The sequence below is a fragment of the Cupressus sempervirens genome, chromosome 2, assembly GCF_028749045.1.
Source record: "Cupressus sempervirens isolate cs-2001-9-10 chromosome 2, ASM2874904v1, whole genome shotgun sequence".
Taxonomy (NCBI): Eukaryota; Viridiplantae; Streptophyta; class Pinopsida; order Cupressales; family Cupressaceae; genus Cupressus; species Cupressus sempervirens.
Window position 1 is genome coordinate 134,153,123 of NC_143119.1, and position 21,544 is coordinate 134,174,666.

The following is a 21,544-nucleotide window of genomic DNA, read 5'->3' on the forward strand; positions in this document are numbered from 1 at the left end:
TAATCCAATATTTAGAGTGCTAAGTGTATGTAAGACACCAAAATGCCAATTCCCATACTAAGTTTCCCCATTTTTGAAAGCATACATTCCAAGCCCTTATTTTATTCCCTCATAGCATGCATCCTCATATCCATGCTCATTAGCAAAGCTATAAACTTCAAAACCATGCATTTTGTCTACAAAGTACTTTCAAGCATATGTATAAATATATTAATGATAAATTAGAAAGTTAGTTTTTATTTTAGAGAATTTTGAAATATGATTTTCTAGGTAAAATATAAGATATAAATTATAGATTAAATTAGAAATAAAAGAGATTTTTCTTACTAGGAGTAGAAAATAGAAATTGCTAAAGAGAATATTTATTGTCAGAAAATATAAAATCTAACAAAGGCTCAATTTTTCGATTAAAAAGTGTAAAATCCTCCTACATATAAGCCTAACAAGTAAAAATATTATACTAATAAAATCATAATAACTATTAAATATATAAATATTATTTAGAAATATATCATTAGTTAATAATATTGCATATTATACATAACTTTTGTGCATATATTAAATATAGAGACAAATTTTAAATAATATTATTATTAAATTTATAATCATACGTATATAAAATGAGTGTAAATTTAATATTTATTCAATTAATAATACATCTACATTAATAATAACGATCAACTAAACACAGAATCCAAAGCATCTATGCAGAGATTTAAATTTATCGTTCTCAATTACCGGGCAACATTCACTTATATATAGAGGGAGAAAATCTACACAGGAAACGAAACAATTTACAGTTGATTAGGGCTTGCGAAACTGACTAAGAGTTCTTAGCTTGCCTTGCATTTTCACAGCTCTTCTCATCCAGTAGCAATATCTAATCTAGTCTAGCCTTATTTTGGCTATGGCCGCTTGCATGGGAATGGTGGTGCAGTTGGGCTTGATAATTGCATACATATTTGTCGTTGCTGAAGCTCATGCAGATTGGCAGCAAGCTACTGCGACATGGTATGGCAGTCCGGATGGAGATGGAAGTGAGGGTAAATATACCACTTTTCAGTATGATTCCTTATATATAATTTGTTGTACTCTTCTTCACTACTAGACTCAGTTGAAGGGATACTAGAAAAGCTTTTGCATCATGACATGACTTAGTGAATAATTGTGATTTAATAGGCGGAGCGTGTGGGTACGGTAGCCTTGTGAAGGCAACGCCTTTTACATCCAGGGTAACTGCAGTAAGCCCTGATTTGTTCAAAGGAGGCAAAGGATGTGGAGAATGCTTTCAGGTATATTCAAACAATGCCATGCTAATTATGTTATCCATCGGTAATTCATGATTTCGTTTCTATAGGCTAATTACAAATATGGTCTTAGGTGAAATGTGAGAAGAAAGGCCTATGCTTGGACACACCTGTGAATATAGTGGTTACTGATGAATGCCCAGGTTGCTCTTCAAACCATTTTGATCTTAGCGGCACTGCTTTCTCAGGGATGGCAGTTACTCCCTCGAAAGCTTCTGATCTTCGTAATGTAGGAGTGTTGCCCATCTTATTCAAACGGTACTTTCCAATAGAGACTTTTTCTTATTGCATCACCAAATATAATATCTAAATGAACACTTCTTAGATTTCTTTTTTTCCAATGCTATTGAGCAGGGTACCATGCAAGTATCATGGAAAGAAAATTACGTTCCATGTGAATGAAGGATCGACTGATTATTGGTTCTCTGTGTTAATTGAGTATGAGGATGGAGATGGTGATCTTCGAGAGGTTGATTTGCAACAGGTAACACATTATAATAGTCATCTTCCTCTTACTTTTCTTGATGATAGATCATCAAATATGATAGAAAATATGTCAATTGTAAAATTCCACAATTTGATTTAAACGATTGCTCAATAATGTTCAAATCATTTGATTGACTGCAGAGTAACTCAACTGTATGGGAAGGACTGAAGCAGACATGGGGTGCCAACTGGGCTATAGATGAGGGTCCCTTAAAAGCTCCATTTTCAATCAGATTGAAGACTCTTACTTCGGGAAGCACAGTTACTGCATATAATGTTATCCCCCGCAATTGGAAGCCCAACGCTGATTATACATCGACGGTTAACTATGACTAATTAGCAACAAATACATCCTCCATCCAACATATTACTTCCTTTATCATCCATGTTTACATAGATTATAGTGACATCTCAGTTTAGTTTTGTTACATAGATTATAGTGACATCTCAGTTTAGTTTTGCTTGTAATATGCTTAATAAATTGGACATTTCTATAGTGCCATCTCAGTACATTTGTAATATTGGAATGTTGATATAGCTATGCTTGATAACTGAGGCATTTAGTCACCTGACTCATTTTCCATCGATTTGCAAGGCACCGTTTCAGATGTCCAAGGTAGTGATGGAGGAAGTTAATGTATGATCTCACCTACATAAAGAAATAATAAGCTTACGGAAAACAACATTATGTATTCTTCTCTATTTCATCATTTATACCTAATTTTAAAAAAAAATCTTCAACTACTTTTTGTAATGATAATATTACAAGGTTACATATATTTGTTGGATATAATAAAAAAATGTTTTTGATTAAAAATAATTTTAAAATTAAAATTTTAAAATGTTAATAAAGTTTTATGATTTATTAAGATAATAAGTACAATGTCTAAAAAACTCACTATCCACAATTACATCTTTAAAACAATTAATAATGTATTTTAAAAACATTTACTATACTAAATGTATTAAATTTAACACCATTTATATGGTGCAAATTTTCTTTTAAAAAATGACCTTCTCATTAAATGAAGATGTAAAAGCTTGTATGACAAAGGAAGATGCTAGATATAAATGCCGAAGATGGTTAATTTGTGGAAAATCATATTTCTCTTTTTAAGAAGTTAAAAAATGGCCGTTCCCACTCTAAGAAGCAATCTAATGTAAAAGGTATCTTTAAGTATTTGATTTTCAAAGTCTACTTCATTGGCCACAGATAAATACCAAAAGATGAAACTCATAGATAACTCATAATAGAATGGTGAAACTTAGCTACAATGGGCTCTGCATTCATCAGGAAGGCCAAAAACATAGTTTACATGCTCACCTGGATTGGGTCTCTCAAAATTACAAATATATTAATAAGGAGAAACAACCTCAACTGATCATTTGAATTAAAGACAGACCTCAACTGGTCATTTGAATTAGAGACAGACCTCCAACTAAGGATCCTTTGGTATTTGATAAGTTTTACAGGCATGCGGTTGGAGATTATAGGTCGGTTCGGAAGGGTCCCGAACAAACATTAGGGTTTTTCCTAATCGTGAACCCATTTGTAAAATGTGGGCCCCTTTCATTCAAAATGAAACGGTAACAGAATATCACATTGGAAATAAGATTTAAAAGGCGGATCTCCCTATCAAAAAAGTCAGGCAAATTTGGAAACCCAAAAATCAGATATTTGAGGCGGCGATTGAGGATCCAGTAATGGATTCATTGAACCTTCCAGAAGATATGTGAGATCCAGACTTGTTCCTTTTGTTTGCAATATTCTAATTTGGCTTTTGAATATAGAGAACATCAGTTCATCGAAATTAAGGCAAATAAGATTGGTATTTGCCTCAAACTGGACAAAAACTTTAGGAATCTTGCCCTTCCTGTCAATGCTCCGGTTCACTTAAATTTATCTTGTAGAGCCGATTCTTGGATTGAACCAATTTCATAGAGTCGCCTTCAAATGTATGTGTCCATTCTCACATTCACACATTCATGGCCATATCAGACAAAACTGCCCCTTACCATTAGATGAATCGGAGAGAGTAGATTCATCTCCGTCAGCTTCTAATGATGATGTTTTTCATGACTCTTTTAAATGCTGGTAATAAGAAGACCTACTCATTTTCAGAAGATGGTTCTTCCTGATGTTCGTCATTTGAATCCAGCCCTGTTTTGGAAACTTACAATTTCAACCAATTCATATTGTATTGAGTAAATTTTTGGGTGAATTTTCTACAAGTATATGTTAGAAATATTAGTTTCTATTCTTAGAATTAATTTATTCATGTTCATCATTAGATGTTTTTTGAATTTTAGATTTAGGTATTTTGGTTGTGTCGGCTGTAGTAGTTTTGAAAACTACGTAAATATTTGTCCTGTTAGCGAATGTTAGATATTTCTAATATATTGTAAACTTGCCTATAAAAAGGGGCACTATGTATTCATTTCCATCATCACGGTGAATGAAATACAATTTGATTCCTACCAGATATTATTTTAAAAGGTTATGTTCAACTTTTAGATGAGTTTGCTTTAAATGCTAATAAAAAAGCACTTGATGAAAATAGACAAAAGAATAAAAAGCTTTGCAGATTATTGGAAAAGCACTGGATGACTTAATTCTTGGAATAATTAAGCAAGCATTTAAAAGCCAAGGAAGCCTAGGACATTCTTGAGACTGCATATCAAGGTAGAAGTAAGGTTATGTTGGTAAATAGATTTGTCACAGTAGAATTTGCCCAACAGAGTGTGTGGCAAATCATTCACAATAGTTGGATAGGTGCTTGGTATGCGGCCTTCCTCTATGTTTAGAGGGGCAGCTCCCTCGTATGATATAATTTTGAAGCTTTTCGAATAAAGAATAAAACTAAAAAGTGAGAAAGCTCATGATGACAAATGCACCACATGACTCCAAGGGTTTTCCAAACTACTAAATTAAAACTGTTAATAACAACAATCAAGATCTATGCTTGAAAACTATTACTAGCACAATGTTGATCCACAGATTCATAAACATCTACACCATATTGTGAGAATGCTCACTACAAAGAGAATCAACATTTCTAACAATTTAGATTTAGAAGAAGAGAACTCAAATTGCATGTTCTTTTATTTTCTTACACCAAGAACTCAAGAGGAATTTCTAATTACAAAGACAAAATTTGTACATACTTTCCAAATATCATCTCCTAATTAAAATTTTAGCATAGTGCTTCCTTTTTCCAAAGCCCAAAAAGTCCTTTATTACATTGATTTTTAGGAATTTATAATCTATTCAGGCATAACTACCTTCTCAGGTTCGCAACTACTTAAAAAGTTAGGATTTAGACATTGGGAAAGCATTTCACAACCAATTCCAACCTTTTACAAAGTTGAAACAAAACATCCTAACTTTGGTTACAATAAGTGACATGTCACTTTCGACCATCGAATACATGTAATTCTAGATTCTTCTGACAATTTGTAATCCTACTGATTCCACTAACCTGGGCCTTCATCACTTCCATACATATATTCCTCATCGCAAAGCATCAAATTATGTATATTAGATAAATCATTATACTTTCTTGCTATATTCACAAGAGGTTCTTAAAACTTTCTCAATACTATTAAGCTCTGTCTATATTCATCTGCTTATCATCTCACCACTTGAAGATTTGAAAGCTCCATAAGAGTTGTGCCATGATTTTCCTTTTCTAGCATATTGAGTACCGAGATGGCTTTGCATGTTCTCTAGAGACTCCAAAGTCTCTCATCGAATGCCTTAACACTTTCAACTGCATGACGAAACAACGATGAACATGTGTTTGGAAAGGATGAGCATTTTGTAAAATAGATCATGTGCAACATTCTTCTTATAGTGTTTGGATTCAAACATTCTTTGTCCATCTAGGATTCACTGCAGACAAAATTTGGTTCTTTGGATTCCTCTTTCAATTAAGCATATTCAAACTATGAGTTGGGAAATGAGCTTTAAGATAATCACATGCATTTTGAAGACTATAGAATGTTTGTAATGAAATAGTCATTGCTGGCAGACTAGAGAGAAAGATGGACCATGATTCCATTTTATCTACCACTGATGTGAGCATTAGTTCCTTAAAGATTATGACATCGCGGGGGAATGATGTATTGGAATCATCATGTCCAATAGTCTCGCACATATCATGCTTGCTACTTCAACATCCACAGGCAATTCTTAATCATTTCAAACATCATGCTCCACATGGATTACCAATTATCTAATGCCGCCTACTATATTTGATGATCGACATTTGTAATCACTGTGAATTGGTTACAACACCTCCTTTATGAGCATTTTCTCAAACATATAATATGCCTCCCTAAATGCTTCTACATTTTGCATGCCTCTCATAGTGTGAGATCAAAATGCGATTCAATTATAACTATTCATCAATGTGTTTCTAAATCACGTGTCATGTTTAAGCTCTGTCGAAGCCATAGACTTGTGGGAAGAACTTTTGATCAAACAGCTCATGCGCTTTGCCTGCAGCCGCATTGGGTTGAGAACATTGTGTCAAATAGTTATGTATTGGCTGGAAATAATTTCATGAAAGTTTGTGGTCACACATGGAGGATTTGACACCTCATAGTTTCATGAGGACCTTAGAGGCCTTTGGTCAAAGTAGTATGGCTCCCGAAGTTCCATCATGAATATGAGTTTAATGACTTGAAATTTCATTCGTGTGCCTTATCCGTCTCATGATGTGAGAAAAGTTTTAGATATGGACAAGCTTTGCAAGTTGAAGAGGATGAGCAGGAAGTGTTTGGCTAAAAGTCTTGATCATGAACGACTTACTCGATGCGATTGTGAGAAGATACATCAATATCTCTCCACTGTATCCATTTTGAACGTATCTCACAATCAATGCACTCCAGGAAACTGCATTTCATTTAGGCATGATGTCATATAGTTTACATGCATCCTCAATGTGATTTAATCTCCCATACGAATCCACCAATCTGCTCTTTACAAGGCGACCATGCACTTGCTTCCACCTTTCGAGGGAGGATTCCTTTGTCACTACAACCATTTAAAATAAATCATGTTGTTGAGCCATAGACCATCTCCACCTAGGCCAACACATGCCTGCGATCATAGTAATCCATGATATGACATCCCATTCGGCCATTTGGTCAAACACTTAGTGTGCAAGGTCTGTGCCTTGTTTATGGTTGCTGCAATCATCATGTTTTATGTTTGCCTCTGCATTTCTTTCCAGGCGCTTAATATCAACCCGAGAAAGCTTCAAGACATAGCACATCACACCTCTTTGTTTTTCCTCTTGGCTTTATGCATTTCAATTCTACTTTTTTGATGTTACAGACAAGGATGGTATTGGTTTTTCACAGCGAAGCTTTCTATTATCCTTTTGGCTTGTGTGCATCCTTTTAGCTAGTATCCTCATAAGAAATATATTGCCAATATCGTTGGCTCTAATATCTCCACATGTTGTAACATTGTTTCTATCAAAACTGCCCCCATAGGTTGCGACAACTATTTCCAGCTTAAGCTTTTCTTGAATCAGATCTCTCATAGATTGGGGATGCTCAAAGGTGGCAAGACCGGTTTCTTTCTGCTGTCCAAGAAAACTTTCAAATATTTTTCAGAAAAAGGCCACTTCTTCTTGATATCTCTTGATCGAACCATAGACATATAATCTCTTGTCTATAATTACTAAGATCTCCTCTATGTGGACTAGGGAGAAATAAAAGTTAGCCAAGTAGTCCACATGCACTATCTATGATTCTTGCATTGCATAGACATATTTCCCTTTCCATTCTTCAACGTGTGGCGGGTTGGGAGTGTTCCTGTTAGTAGTCAAGTTGTTAATTTTGTCAAAAAAATTGTAGGCACATTTTATAACATACATTCCTTCCCTGTTGGTGAAGTTGCCTATTTTGCTTGGTTGTCGAATGTCTTCAAATGTTCTGCTCACATGTTGGTCTACGGCTCATCTTGTCAGCTTAGGAACAATTGCTTCAAAGCAAGATTTTAATCAAACAATTAAATTCCTATATCCACATCATTCCACGTTTCCATGCATGTATCGGGGAAGGGAGAACAAGTCGTATTCACCATGTCAATGTTCTTTATTTACCATTTCTTTGAAATGCCTTATCTTACTTTCCATAGCTCCATTGATGGAGGGAAAAGCTTGGGTTAATATGCAGATTGAGATAAAAGTTACAAATAGCAAGGTAGAGCAGTCAACCAGGCTTGGCACAATGGTTGGTAAAAGAATGAAAGAAACTATGTTTCCATTTGCTCAGGTAACTTTAGTAATCTCCTTCCCCAATCCATCGAGCTCTTCCAGTGAAGAATTGGCTATACTTTTGCAAAGGAAAATAATACCTTGTCAATAAACCATTTAATATCAAGGTTGAATGAAGTTGCACGTCTGTATGGTGCATGAATAAAGATGACCCTGCTAATTATATGACAAGGACTTCAAACAATTCGCATGCTTGGTTTGTGCTTTTCAAAGCCACAGCTCTTGATATAGTTTGGACAATTAATCAAAATGTATTTCTAAAGCAGCATACAAAAATAGTTCAACACCTTTGAAACCACAGATCATGTTGTATTTCCAGCTGGCAGTTACCTTCAAGTTGAAGTTTGGGTTGGGATATTTGGGTTAGAATTAAGTTTAAAAGTTGGAGTATGGGGAGAGAGAGTACTTTAGTACGTGGAGAGAGAAAAAGTTAAACTCAAACCCAAAACCAAAACTTGTACTTCTCTATAAAAGTTGGAGTATGTGGAGAGAGAAAAGTATGTGGAGAGAGAGGATTGTGAAAAGGAGGATGAGACTCTAACTCAAACCCTGTACTTCTCTCTAAAAGTTTTAGTACATGGAGAGAGAAAAGTACGGGGAGAGAGAAAGTTTAATTTTTCTTTATGACTAATCTCTCTCTCTCTCTCTCTCTCTCTCTCTCTCTCTCTCTCTCTCTCTCTCTCTCTCTCTCTGAATAATTAATTTAATTAAAACTCTCTGTAAAATATCTAGGTAACAGGTTAATATTGTTAAATTGCAAGCAGTTAGAAGAGAATCTAAGAATTTACAAATGAAGGATTCTAATTCAGTAGAGTAGTTTTCAAATTGTGTTATGAATATGGTTAACCAAATAAGGATGAATGGTGATAAGCTTACTGATCAAAAGGTTTTCAAGAAGATTTTAAGAATTGTGTCTATTAAATTCGATAATCTTGTGGTTGCAATTGAAGAATCTAAGGATTTAACAACATTATCTATAGATGAGTTGTTTGGATCAAGTTATATAATCATGAAGATAGGTTGAGCAATAACACTTCATTAGAGAATGCATTCTAAACACAAATGACATTTGGCAGAGGTCGAGGAAGAGGAAATGATAGATTTAGAGGGAGAGGAAGAGGAAGAGGAAGAAGCAAAGGCAAAATTAATTTTCAAAAAGAAGAAGAAAAGAGTCCAAGGAGGAAGGAAAACTCAATACTTCAATTCAAGGGGATGCTATAATAACCAAACATCATAGAGGTGTGATAAATGAGATGTTCAATGTTATTACTACAAGAAGTTTGGTCATTTTTCAAATAAGCATTGAAAAAAAAAAAGCTTATATGAGTAAGCAAAATGCAAAAAAAATTGAGAGTAGTTCTTAGACATTGGTTATTACTTGCAATGTAGTTCAAGAGAGTTCAAATGCTTTTTGGTTTCTATATAAAGGTTACAACAATCATATGATAGCCAAACAAGATTTTTTTGAAAGCTTGATAGATCAATTAAATCATAAGTGAAGTTGGGAAATAATGAGATAGTGGAAGTAAGTGGAAAAGGTACAACCAATGTCATAACAAAGCATGGTAAGAAATCTAATTTTTATGTATATTTTATACTAGGTTTAAAACACAATCTTATAAGTGTGGGGCAACTTAGTCAAAAAGGTTATTGAATTATTTTTGAGAAAAATCAGTGCACTATATTTAATATACCTCCTCTTAACATGGTGAATGTAAGGGTAGAAATAAAAAATAATAGAATGTTTCCACTTTGGATGAAGAGCAATATGGTTGATGAAGTACCAACAAGTTTCAAGGAAACAAGTTAAAATCAGACATGGGCATGGCACTTGAGGTATGATCATCTAAATTTCAAAGTTTTTTTATTGCAAAGAAATGAAATGGTAAGAGGCTTACCTCGATTGAAGCATCATTGAGTCTTTGTGAATGTTGTATTTAGCCAAACATAATAGAGAAAGTTTTCCAAAAGGGATGTCATACAAAGAAAGGGTACCTTTAGAAATTGTGCATTAGATATATGTGGTCCAATGAAAACACCATCATTAGAGAGGAACACTTATTTTTAACATTTATTGATGACTCTAGTAGAAAGAAATGGGTTTACTTTCTTAGAAACAACTCTGAAATATTTAAAAAATTTAAAGAATTCAAGGCATTTGTTAAGAAACAAAGTTGTTTATCCATCAGAGTATTGAGATCTGATAGAGGAGGAGAGTATAAGTCAAATGAGTTTTTTGATTATTGCAGGGATCATAGAATCAAAAAACAATTTATTGTTAGTTACACACCACAAAAAAATGGTGTTGCATAAAGAAAGAAAATGATGATAGCGTCAAATTCGCCACTAAGCAGAATCTCAATTTTCTATGTATATGCTCTCATAACACGTTTGGAGGCTGAGAAAAATGTTATATGAGAAGTTTGCTAAATAAAAGATCTCTCTAAATTTTTTTTTCTTGTGAATAGAAGGATCAATGTTACAAGTTCTTATACCAGAAAATCCATGGCCACTTAGTTGTTGACTTCTTCATACAAATCTTCTCTGGCAGGAGTATTTTAGGATTTAGGTGCAGTTGTGCTAATATAGTGAAGACAAACAAATTTATTAGGTTGCAGGGTTACGTTGTGTCCTATTTCTTTCGTGCCTATGGTTCTCTCAATTTTTTAAAATTTTTTTATGGTGTTCAATAGTAAAAATGGAAAAATGAGGTTGTTTCTCCTTACTAGGTTGGCCAATAGCTTTACCAACAAATAACATGTTAGTTTCCCCAATCCCCACTGCAGATCGACTATACCACGTTCTCTGAATACTTGTTTGAAGCCTTGTCTTGCACACGACCCTCTATTGAATGAGGAGCCCATTGTAGCTAAGTTTTTCCATTCTGTTATGAGTTTCATCTTTTGATCTTCATATGTGGTCAATTAAGTAGACTTGAAAAATTAAATATATCAAGATACCTTCTATCTTAGATTATCAAGATACCTTCTACCTTAGACCTTAGATTGCTTTTTGGAGTGGGATTGGTTATTGTTTCTTTCTAAAAAGAGAAATATGATTTTTCACAAAAGAACCATCTCCATCTTCATCATTAAGCCGATAGGCTCTCTCCCTAGGAGACTTTAGCTGGAATTTTTTGAGTTTCCGATGTTGTTGGACGCCGAAAAGGAGATATCAGCCACTAGAAATGATATCTGAGAACCGGAATGTTCTGACTTTTGGGCCTACTAGGACGCCACTGCCAGCGTTGGAAATATTGTGCGAGCGGATTCAAATGGACAACTGTCTAATGCTTTCAGACAAAGAAAACGTAGGAATGATGATCATTAATATTTCCCATCCACTGCAAATATTACTATTTTCATTCAGTATAATCGAGTTGCCCAACAACTGAAACCGATCTACCTTGCGCAAGTATTTGAACCCACAACATTGAACCCACAATAAACTTTGTCAAATCAAGACATTTTACATTAGTTCCAATATAGACATACATTGTTTGCAAAATTGTACTCTTTAAAAATGACATTAATTGAACATAAAAAAACTTGTAATAATCCCAATAGGTTATAACTTCTTCAAACACCAAAAATCTTTACACTTTAGTTGTTTGACATTTCATCAAACACTTTGCAAGCAAGCTCTTATACCACTGTAATAACCCTCCTCAAATCTGCCCTCAAAAAAATTCTGATGAAAGCTCAAGGAATTTCATCAAACAATTCACATGCAAGGGACATATGACTGATATAGTTTTTCAGCTGGCTTTAAATGACTCTTTTTCAATTTGCATCAATGAGAATCTTGTGTTAGAAGACTCCAAATGGACTACACAATGGCCTAACATGAGTGTGCTACTAATTTTGACAATATTCAGTGCATTTATATGATCTAAGCATGAGAAATGAACACCTATAGCCAACTAACATTTTTACAAACAGTTGGTGTGCAAACTAACTAGTTGATAAATAATGATATTGAATTACTTAAATGACACCAGCAACTATTATCTTCTTAATTTGCAATGAAATTTTTAATACAATGCTCATGAAATGTGGCCAAGACTTTTGACATTTACATGGATTACAAAATGATAATGCTGGTATAAACTTACAATTGAAACCTATAACACCCTAAAAACAATACTAATAAAGGAACCTGATTGTAGATGGCTGTAATAATTTTCTTCAATGCTGCCCCTTCTGCTTTGCTTTTCCAATTTGCTTTTTTGAACTACTTTTTCGGACTGCTTTTTTCGGTTCCGCTTTTTACAGACTATTTTTTCGGCCTACTTTTTTTATTCCGCTTTTTTCAGACTGCTTTTTCGGCTTGCTATTTCGATTCTGCTTTTTCAAACTGCTTTTTCCTATTTTCTTTTTTAGACTCCTACTCTATTGAATCTCAAGACCATATCTTTCAATGGCGTCAAGATTTTCAGCTTGAAAGGATTTCGTCCTTCAAACTATTGAGACATAATCTCCAGAAAATTTCTCAATTTCTTTGATATTTCCAACCATGCTTAAAAGAAGCTCTTCCATTTCTTTTATAGTTTTCTCACAAGAGCTCCATCCTTCGTTTTCTCAATGTGGGATAAAACATAACTCCCTTTATGTAACTTATGTCTCCAATGTGTTATAAAATAAAGGGGACTCTTTTAATTTAAATATTTTCCACAAACTATAGTCTATGCATTAATAAAGTTAAATATTTAAATTTAACTTTATAAAATAGCTTTATCAATGCAAAAAAAATCTTATCAATGATAAACAAGTCTTCTTGCCTATTTTAAACAATTACCATCGACATATCGCTACCACTGGATGTCCACCCATGCCCAAGATGACTTACTATAAATAGTAAGTATGCCCAAAGTTGCCTCAAAACCCCTCAGAAAGACCTGCAACTAAAACTATCTAGGCTAAATGGCCTCTAAGCCCCTTTAATGTCCTGGTTAGCCTACGAGACAGTGGGGAAATAGTCTAACGACAACATCATGCTATGAATGCTAAAAAGGGGACATTACAGTCCGCCCTTCCCAAAATTGCTTGCCCCCAAGCAATCGTCGAACAATAACCCAATCAATCCACCTGGATCCCAAATGTAGTCATGAACTATATTGTTGTCAGTCAACATAGGCTCCTGCAACAACCTGTGAAAATTAACCAAGAGGAATCCATAAATGAATTGTGAATCACGGTGCAACTGAACTCCAAATCCACTACTGCCACAGTCAGGAAACCACGAGGCACAAACTCTCAAAATATTAGACCCCAAGTAGAGTAGATCACCCAAACTGTCAACATAATAAACACCATCCACACAACCCACCGTATTATGTGGAATGCACACTCCAACTCTCCTACAATAGTGACCACTCCCACATGAAACTGCACCAAATATAAAGAATCCACACACTGTACATCTACTGTAGTTAACACAACTCTGCAGATTACCGACCACTGTCTCATAACCATAACACCCATGCACTGCTGATGGTGAATAGTCATTACATGGTAGATAGCAAAAATGAGAGCCCAATCCAAACTTGTCTGCCATCAACTCCTCAACACATGGATCAAAAGTAAACTGATGAACATATCCTTTAGTATAATGCCGGTAAAAAGAACCAATCTCAGCCAAAGAATCATCTTGCAGAGGTGATATGACCAACTGTGACTAATCATCAGCTAAGTTAGAGGATGATATAGCCAAGAGTGCAGAATCAACAACAACATCACTAGTCTCTATGCCCTCCAAGTCAAACATATCACAATGCTCAGCTGCAGCGCCCAACTCAATTGAACCTGCCTCTAGTGGAAATGGACCAAATATGCTAATAGTAGTGTCGTGGATAGATATATCCTCATCTCCACTACCTCTATCAACTTCAACCATGGACATCCACGGATCACCAGACACCACAGTTTGTGATTGTACAAAATCTGGTAAAGACTGAAGTCGCTCTAACTCCATGGTCACCTTAGCCAAATGAAATTGTGACTCTTCGAAAGCCAACTATGTACTCTCAAGAATCTTAGAAGTCACCTCGAGCTGCTGAGTAAGCTCACTCACCTCATCTTCCTTGGCCAATAATGCATCGTATGTTGTACTCCCCCACTCCATAAGATAATCTCTGTCGGCTACCAACTGCATATAATTTTGTCTTAGAATCCGAATAGCCTCCCATAAAGAGTGGATCTCTGTTAAGGAAAGATAATTGCCTCCTTGCTCATCACTAGTAGGAGAACGCCATCCATAAACTACTAACAACTGATGAGCAGCATCGAAATGCTTGCAAGCGATAGAAATGTCTCGCTCACCAACTCTCAACTAACTAGACACATGATTGTGCCGACTAGTCAAACTCCTATACTCTATCCTTGGTACACTATCCAAAGGAGTAACCTCGAAATAGCTATCATCTATAATACTCAGATCCTAGGACTCTTCTCTAAACTCTGTCATATCTGAGAGATCATCAACCCATTCCAACAAGAATGGTCAACTGGATATATGAACAATGCCCAACATAGGTGTGTAAAAACTAATTCCAACATCAAACAAGTTGCTGGCATGGATGAGAACTACACTTGGCAAAATACTGATCAAATCCATGATGGTGCGATAGATACTACTACCAAGGAGTGATAGATATCTTTGGTCAAAATGATCCCAAGTACTAAAGAAGGGATCCCAACATCTAATCCATGAACGAAAACCAGCTGGCAATTCATGTAAACTTCTCACCTGAGTAATGTGAACAATACCAACTGACTTCACACACCTATCTACAATCTTTGAATCCGGAGTGTGAATGCTAGACATACTCATATCATCATCATGTGACCCGATTGTAAAAGAAAACTGAGTCCCTGCTATAAGTGCTAACTCCCGAACTGAACTCACCTCAAGAGAAAGCTCATCCATGTGTCTCTTAGAATCCTAGAGAGCCATTCGAGTACACACCAGGGAATTTCGAGTATCCTCCAGCTCATGAAAAAGCCGGTCAACCTCCTTCTCCTCCTTCTTCACTGCATCTTCCTTGATCTATTGTAAGTCATCACAAGAACCTATTGTAACTCCTTTATGTCTCTCTTGCAGTTGAATCATCCAAATGTGATTCTCAATAAATCCATGTGTCCTGTCATGATGAGATAAATCTGTGACAATATCCTTGTCCCTTGTCTTCAGCTGTCTTGCCAAACCAAGTGAAGAGCTACTAGCCTCTATCTCATGTGAAGAAGCATCCAACTGTGCTTGATACTCATTTTCTGCAAAGTCCTGAATGCTCACTTTCTGATCAACTGTACTATAGTCAAACATGACAGTATCCTCAACTGCTATAACTTTATCTAGTCCAACTATACTTGAATCATTATCTGTGTCAATCATGCAATCCGGTGTGCCTATGATATCACCTTCTGATGCAACTGGCTCAACCTGCACAACATCTGAAACACCTTCTGCCTGTGAAGATGATGTAGATAAACGATTACTTGAAGATGTGCTAATGTCTCCCTGTATTGAATTAGCATGTGTGTTAAACTCCTCATACAAGTTTTTGCTTGTCATAGGGAAGGTACAATCCTTAGGCCTATCAAAACGTTCAATCAGTCTCTTCATAAACTCCACATATGAGGTAATGTGTGCATGACCCATAGTGACCGTACAATGATGCCACTACTCGTGTGCTAACCCATCCAGGTGAATTGCTACATACTTAATAGCTTCTTCCTCAAGCCTAGGGTTCATTTGAAAGTATGTGTCAAGCTTTTGAACCCAAGCTCTTGCTGTAGACGTCCCCGAGCCATCATAATATGGTAACTGAAGTTTCCCTACTTTCTTCTGTAGCTCATAGCTCTGGTTCCTTTCATGTCCACATGGCATATGCTTCATCCGCACATCTATATACTCCCTAAAGGTGACTGCAGCAATAAAATCTGGACCTTCGACTTCCCAATCTCTCTTCGGCTGGTCCTGTATATCAGTGATTTGGGCCTTTGGTACGGGCTGCTCTGGAGCTCTAGGAGGAAATATGGGAATCATGGGCCGCGAACTCACTATCCTAGTTTGCTGGGGTGCATAACCAAAATTGTTCCCAACTTGTTCGCCTCCATTATGTGTCCCATCCAGATTATTACCATTCTGATTATTTCCTCCACCCACATTAGCATTCAACCCCATTTGACAAGCCATCCTCTGCATCATAAGCTCAAATCTCTGACTCTGTTCCTGTGCTCTTTGCTCTGTTGATCACTGTCCCTGTGCTAAGGTGTCTAATAATTGTAAGAATATTTCTTTTCCCTAATCTGGACCGGCATTCATTTTGTCAAACATTTTTCTCTCTATCTGGCTATCCAAATTCCCTATAAGACCTCCACAGGATGGTAGGAAACCACTCTGATACCACTGTAATAACCCCAATAGGTTATAACTTCTTCAAACACCAAAAATCTTTATACTTTAGTTGTTTGACATTTCGTCAAACACTTTGCAAGCAAGCTCTTATACCACTGTAATAACCCTCCTCAAATCTACCCTCAAAAAAAATGCTGATGAAAGCTCAAAGAATTTCATCAAACAATTCACATGCAAGGGATGTATGACTGATATAGTTTTTCAGCTGGCTTTAAATGACTCTTTTTCAATTTGCATCAATGAGAATCTTGTGTTAGAAGACTCCAAATGGACTACACAATGGCCTAACATGAGTGTGCTACTAATTTTGACAATATTCAGTGCATTTATATGATCTAAGCATGACAAATGAACACCTATAGCCAACTGACATTTTTACAAATAGTTGGTGTGCAAACTAACTAGCTGATAAATAATGATATTGAATACTTAAATAACACTAGCAACTATTATCTTCTTAATTTGCAATGAAATTTTTAATATAATGCTCATGAAATGTGGCCAAGACTTTTGGCATTTACATGGATTACAAAATGATAATGCTAGTATAATGCACACTTACAGCTGAAACCTATAACACCCTAAAAACAATACTAATAAAGGAACCTGATTGTAGATGGCTGTAATAATTTTCTTCAATGCTGCCCCTTCTGCTTTGCTTTTTCGATTTGCTTTTTCGAACAGCTTTTTCGGACTGCTTTTTGGCTTTCTTTTTTTGGTTTCACTTTTTTCGGCCTGCTTTTTCGATTCTGCTTTTTTCGGACTGCTTTTTCGGCCTGCTTTTTCGGTTTTTCTTTTTCGGACTACTTTTTCATATTTTCTTTTTCAGACTACTACCCTATTGAATCTCAAGACCATATCTTTCAATGGCGTCAAGATTTTCAGCTTGAAGAGATTTTGTCCTTCAAACTATTGAGACATAAGCTCTAGAAAATTTTTCAATTTCTTTGATATTTCCAACCATGCTTAAAAGAAGCTGTTCCATTTCTTTTATAGTGTTCTCACAAGAGCTCCATCATTCGTTTTCTCAATGTGGGATAAAACATAACTCCCTTTATGTAACTTATGTCTCTAATGTGTTATAAAATAAAGAGGACTCTTTTAATTTAAATATTTCCCACAAACTATAGTCTATGCATTAATAAAGTTAAATATTTAAATTTAACTTTATAAAATAGCTTTATCAATGCAAAACAAATCTTACCAATGATAAACAAGTCTTCTTGCTGATTTTAAACAATTACCATCGACATACCGCTACCACTGGATGTCCACCCATGCCCAAGATGACTTACTATAAATAGTAAGTATGCCCAAAGTTGCCTCAAAACCCCTCAGAAAGACCTGCAACTCAAACTATCTAGGCCAAATGGCCTCTAAGCCCCTTTAATGTCCTAGTTAGCCTACGGGATGGTGGGGAAATAGGTTAACGACAACATCATGCTATGAATGCTAAAAAGAGGACATTACAAAACTTGACACATTTTTTATAGATATAGGGAAGCTTCGCTAATAAAGATGATGAATCTGGCCTCATTACTAATAAAGATGTCTGGCATATTTCCTTGAATTGGGAGAGAAATCAATAACCATTTACTACCATGTTAGTGATCTATGTACTAAAGTAATCCACTTAATAGGTAAGAACACTTGGCAAAATCCCTCTTAATGATAGAGGAATTACCGTATAAGACAAATATTAAATGGAGAAAATCCAAAAGTATTGCAAGTAAGTCTTCTAAGATGACACCATGTTTGGAGTGATCTAACTCTATCAAACAATTGAGCCCTTTTGCAAACCAAGACACCATACAAGGTGGAGAACATTTCCCTAAATGATATCTCAGAGTTTGGAAATAAATTATAAATTCAATAATTGGTTCTTTGTAGATATTGGCATCCTTATATTTAGTGAATGAAAATGTGTGAAGAACCTCCTTATAGCAATATCGTGAGAATGCTCGAAATAACAGAATACAAAGTGATAGCAGAACTCAAAATGAATCTACTGATCGCAGGCCACTTCGAGGGGGTAACCTCCTTTGAGCAAGCTCAATACAATAAATTCGTCCGTGTCCATCAAGGGCCTCAACCTCTTCTTATATACTGGGTACGATCTAGAAAAGTAATACTACCTATGCATGTGGGATAATAAAATATACTCACGGGACGACTTACAAAGCATATGCGTCCAACAACACTACTCTAACAAAATAAACAGAAGGAACACACAGGTTCCTAACATCCCCTCTCCCTTAGAAAAAAGCTTTGTCCTCAAAGCTTAAGGTGTGGAAATTGTTGTTGAATCTGAAGAAGGGGTTCCCAGGTAGCATCCTCTGGTTGCATGCCATGCCACTGAATCAAGACCTCAGAGATGGAGCGAGAGCGAAGCTGGCGAGTGCGCTGGTCAATGATTGCCACCGGCTCCAGGATAATGGATCCTTCCGTATCCATTTCAGGGAGAGTAGTTTGTGCTCTGACAGTGGTACCCAGAACTTTCTTTAGACAAGAAACATGAAAGACTGGATGAATGCGGGAAGAAGGAGGAAGTTCCAGTTTATAAGCAACTGAACCAATCTTCTGCAGAACCTTATAAGGCCCATAAAATTTTGGGGCCAGCTTATGACGCCCTTTCAGCTTTAGGGAGGATTGTTTGTATGGCTGTAGACGAAGAAAAACCATATCCCCAACTTGAAATGAGCGCTCAGAACGGTGTTGATCTGCTTGCTGTTTCATCCGATTACGGGCCATGTGAAGATTATCCTGTAAGGTACGAAGAATCTGATCCCTGCTGCGGAGAACTATGTCAACTGCCTGGACTGGTGAGTTGTTGGGAGTGTAGGGAAGGAGCACTGGAGGTGCCTGACCATAGACTGCTTCATATGGAGTCATTTTAGAGGCAGTGTGGTAAGAGGTATTGTACCACCATTCAGCTAAAGGGAGCCACTTGGCCCACTGATGTTGCTGTTCGGAAGTGAAGCAACGAAGATAAGTTTCCAAGCATTTATTGACAATTTCAGTTTGACCATCAGTTTGTGGGTGATAGCCCGAACTCATCTTCAGTTTGGTGCCAGTTTTCTGAAACAGTTCAGTCCAAAAATGACTGGTAAAAGTTGCATCACGATCAGAGACAATGGAAGAAGGGAGTCCATGAAGACGAAATATCTGGTCCATGAAGATTTGTGCAACAGAGGAGGCAGTATAGGGGTGGCTGAGGGCACAAAAATGACTATATTTCGAGAGACGATCAACCACAACCAAGATCACTGTCTTGCCACCGGATTTAGGAAGCCCTTCAATGAAATCCATAGAAATATCAGTCCAAATCCGTGTAGGGATGGGCAATGGTTCGAGCAAGCCAGGAAGGAGGGTCGTTTCACCCTTGTGGCGTTGGCAAGTATCACATTCAGCCACCATCTGTTGAATCGTCTGTTTCATCCCTTTCCAAAAGAAGTTTCTCCTTGCTCGCTCATAAGTTTTGAGGAAGCCTGAGTGCCCTGCTGAAGGAGAAGCATGGAGTTCATAAAAAATAGCCTGATGTAGAGCTGGGTTCTGAGGAAGCACTAGCCGACCCTTGTATCGAAGAGAAGCACCATCCCAAGAGTAATGTGGTATAGCAGAAGGATTATTGGCTAGCTGGTGAATGATTTGAGATAAAGAAGAGTCACTGTCATAGCCCTGCTGAACAGACGCTAACCAATTGGGAATGGGCATAGAAATAGCGGAAAGGGAAGCTTGATTATCAAATGTGCGAGAAAGAGCATCTGCCACAATATTCTCCTTACCCTTCTTGTAGGTGATCTCATAATCATACCCCATGAGTTTGCTGACCCATTTCTGTTGTGTAGGAGAGGATACCCGTTGTTCCAGGAAGTATTTCAGACTTTGGTGATCGGTTCTGATGCAAAAATGACTCCCTAAGAGGTATGGCCGCCACTTCTGTACAGCATGCAAAATAGCCATCATTTCTTTTTCATAAGTAGAGAGGGCTAGATTCTTACCAGAGAGGGCTTGGCTAGTGAACGCAATAGGATGGTCATCTTGCAGGAGAACAGCACCCAATCCATTGCCGCAAGCATCACTCTCAATAGTGAAGGGTTTGGAAAAATCTGGCATCGCGAGAACAGGTGTACTGCACATAGCCTGTTTCAGTTGTTCAAATGCAGTCTCAGCAACAGGGGTCCAGGAGAAGGCATCCTTTTTTAACAGAGCTGTCAATGGTGCTGCAATTTTCCCGTAATCTTTGACAAACTTGCGGTAGTAGCCAGTCAACCCCAAAAAACCTCGAAGGCTCTTGAGAGTTTTAGGATGCGGCCAAGTTTTCATGGCATCTATTTTTGTAGGATCCACCCGCACTCCATGGTGTGCAACAATATGCCCGAGATACTCCACTTCCTCCTGGCCAAACACACATTTAGATAGTTTTGCACAGAGTTGATGATCAGAGAGAAGTTGCAAGACAAGCTCCAGATGATGGAGATGCTCAGCCCAAGTTTTGCTATATATGAGGATATCATCAAAGAAGACCAGAATGAATTTCCGGAGGTATGGTCGAAAAATGTTATTCATCACTGCCTGAAATGTTGAAGGAGCATTCGTGAGGCCAAAGGGCATGACTAAAAATTCATAGTGACCATCATGTGTGCGGAAGGCAGTTTTAGGTATATCCTCCTCATTAACCCGAATTTGATGATACCCAGAACGAAGATCTAACTTGGAGAAAAAATGAGCCCCATGAAGTTCATCAACAACGAGAATGGGAAACTTGTCCTTTATAGTGAGATGATTAAGTGCTCGGAAATCAATGCAGAGTCGCCATGACCCATCTTTTTTGCGAACAAGCAGAACTGGAGAAGAAAAGGAACTGGTACTAGGGCGAATAATACCTTGCTTCAGTAAGTCACGGACAAGTATCTCGATTTCGATCTTCTGATGAAATGGGTAGCGGTAGGGCCTGATGTTGGGCGGAACACTGCCAGGAAGGAGCTGAATACGGTGGTCCTCTGGACGAGAAGGAGGTAATCCCACAGGTTCAGCAAATAT

At 36.8% G+C, this 21,544-nt stretch overlaps 1 protein-coding gene across 1 annotated transcript; it reads left to right on the top strand.

The window, feature by feature from the left end:
• The first annotated feature begins 907 nt into the window (after window positions 1–907).
• LOC149571399 (expansin-B3-like) lies at window positions 908–2,129 on the top strand. Its single transcript, XM_089809071.1, has 5 exons — window positions 908–1,043; window positions 1,180–1,292; window positions 1,381–1,565; window positions 1,662–1,791; window positions 1,935–2,129. Exons 1-5 carry the CDS (start codon window positions 908–910, stop codon window positions 2,127–2,129), a joined length of 759 nt encoding a protein of 252 aa, XP_089665197.1.
• Window positions 2,130–21,544: the final 19,415 nt, after the last annotated feature.

Bases quoted from the DNA above. Each gene is read 5' to 3' on its own strand.
- LOC149571399 (XM_089809071.1), top strand. From the start codon at position 908: ATGGCCGCTTGCATGGGAATGGTGGTGCAGTTGGGCTTGATAATTGCA. The intron at 1,044-1,179 runs GTAAATATACCA...GTGATTTAATAG, and splicing joins GGATGGAGATGGAAGTGAGG to GCGGAGCGTGTGGGTACGGT. The intron at 1,792-1,934 runs GTAACACATTAT...GATTGACTGCAG, and splicing joins GAGAGGTTGATTTGCAACAG to AGTAACTCAACTGTATGGGA.